The sequence below is a fragment of the Cystoisospora suis genome (genome assembly GCF_002600585.1).
Source record: "Cystoisospora suis strain Wien I chromosome Unknown contig_12096, whole genome shotgun sequence".
Taxonomy (NCBI): Eukaryota; Apicomplexa; class Conoidasida; order Eucoccidiorida; family Sarcocystidae; genus Cystoisospora; species Cystoisospora suis.
In genome coordinates, this window is record NW_027164859.1 from 1 (window position 1) to 217 (window position 217).

The 217-nt window shown below is 44.2% G+C and overlaps 1 protein-coding gene across 1 annotated transcript in view; it reads left to right on the plus strand.

Annotated features, from left to right (window-relative positions):
* Positions 1-9: 9 nt before the first annotated feature.
* Positions 10-217, plus strand: part of CSUI_011469 (otu family cysteine protease) — a 2,491-nt gene continuing 2,283 nt past the window's right edge. Inside the window, exon 1 of the mRNA XM_068071567.1 lies at positions 10-69. Coding sequence (XP_067916457.1) covers positions 43-69 — 27 coding nt within the window. The 5' untranslated portion in view covers positions 10-42. The remainder of the gene's footprint in view (positions 70-217) is intronic.

Sequence of the window (217 nt, forward strand, 5' to 3'; positions counted from 1 at the left end):
GAAGAAGAAGAAGGAAAGGGAAGGGGTGGAAGGGGAGCGCTCATGCAAAAGTTCAAGCGGGATATGAAGGTAAGTTCGATGTGACTTCTCTCTCTTTCTTACCTCTTCTTTTCTTCCGTTCTGGTCATTCTTTCTTCTTTTCTTGAAGAGCTCCGCCTTTTGGAAAGATGCGAATCGATACCTTCTGCTGTCTCGTTTTCTTTCCTCTCTTTGCTTT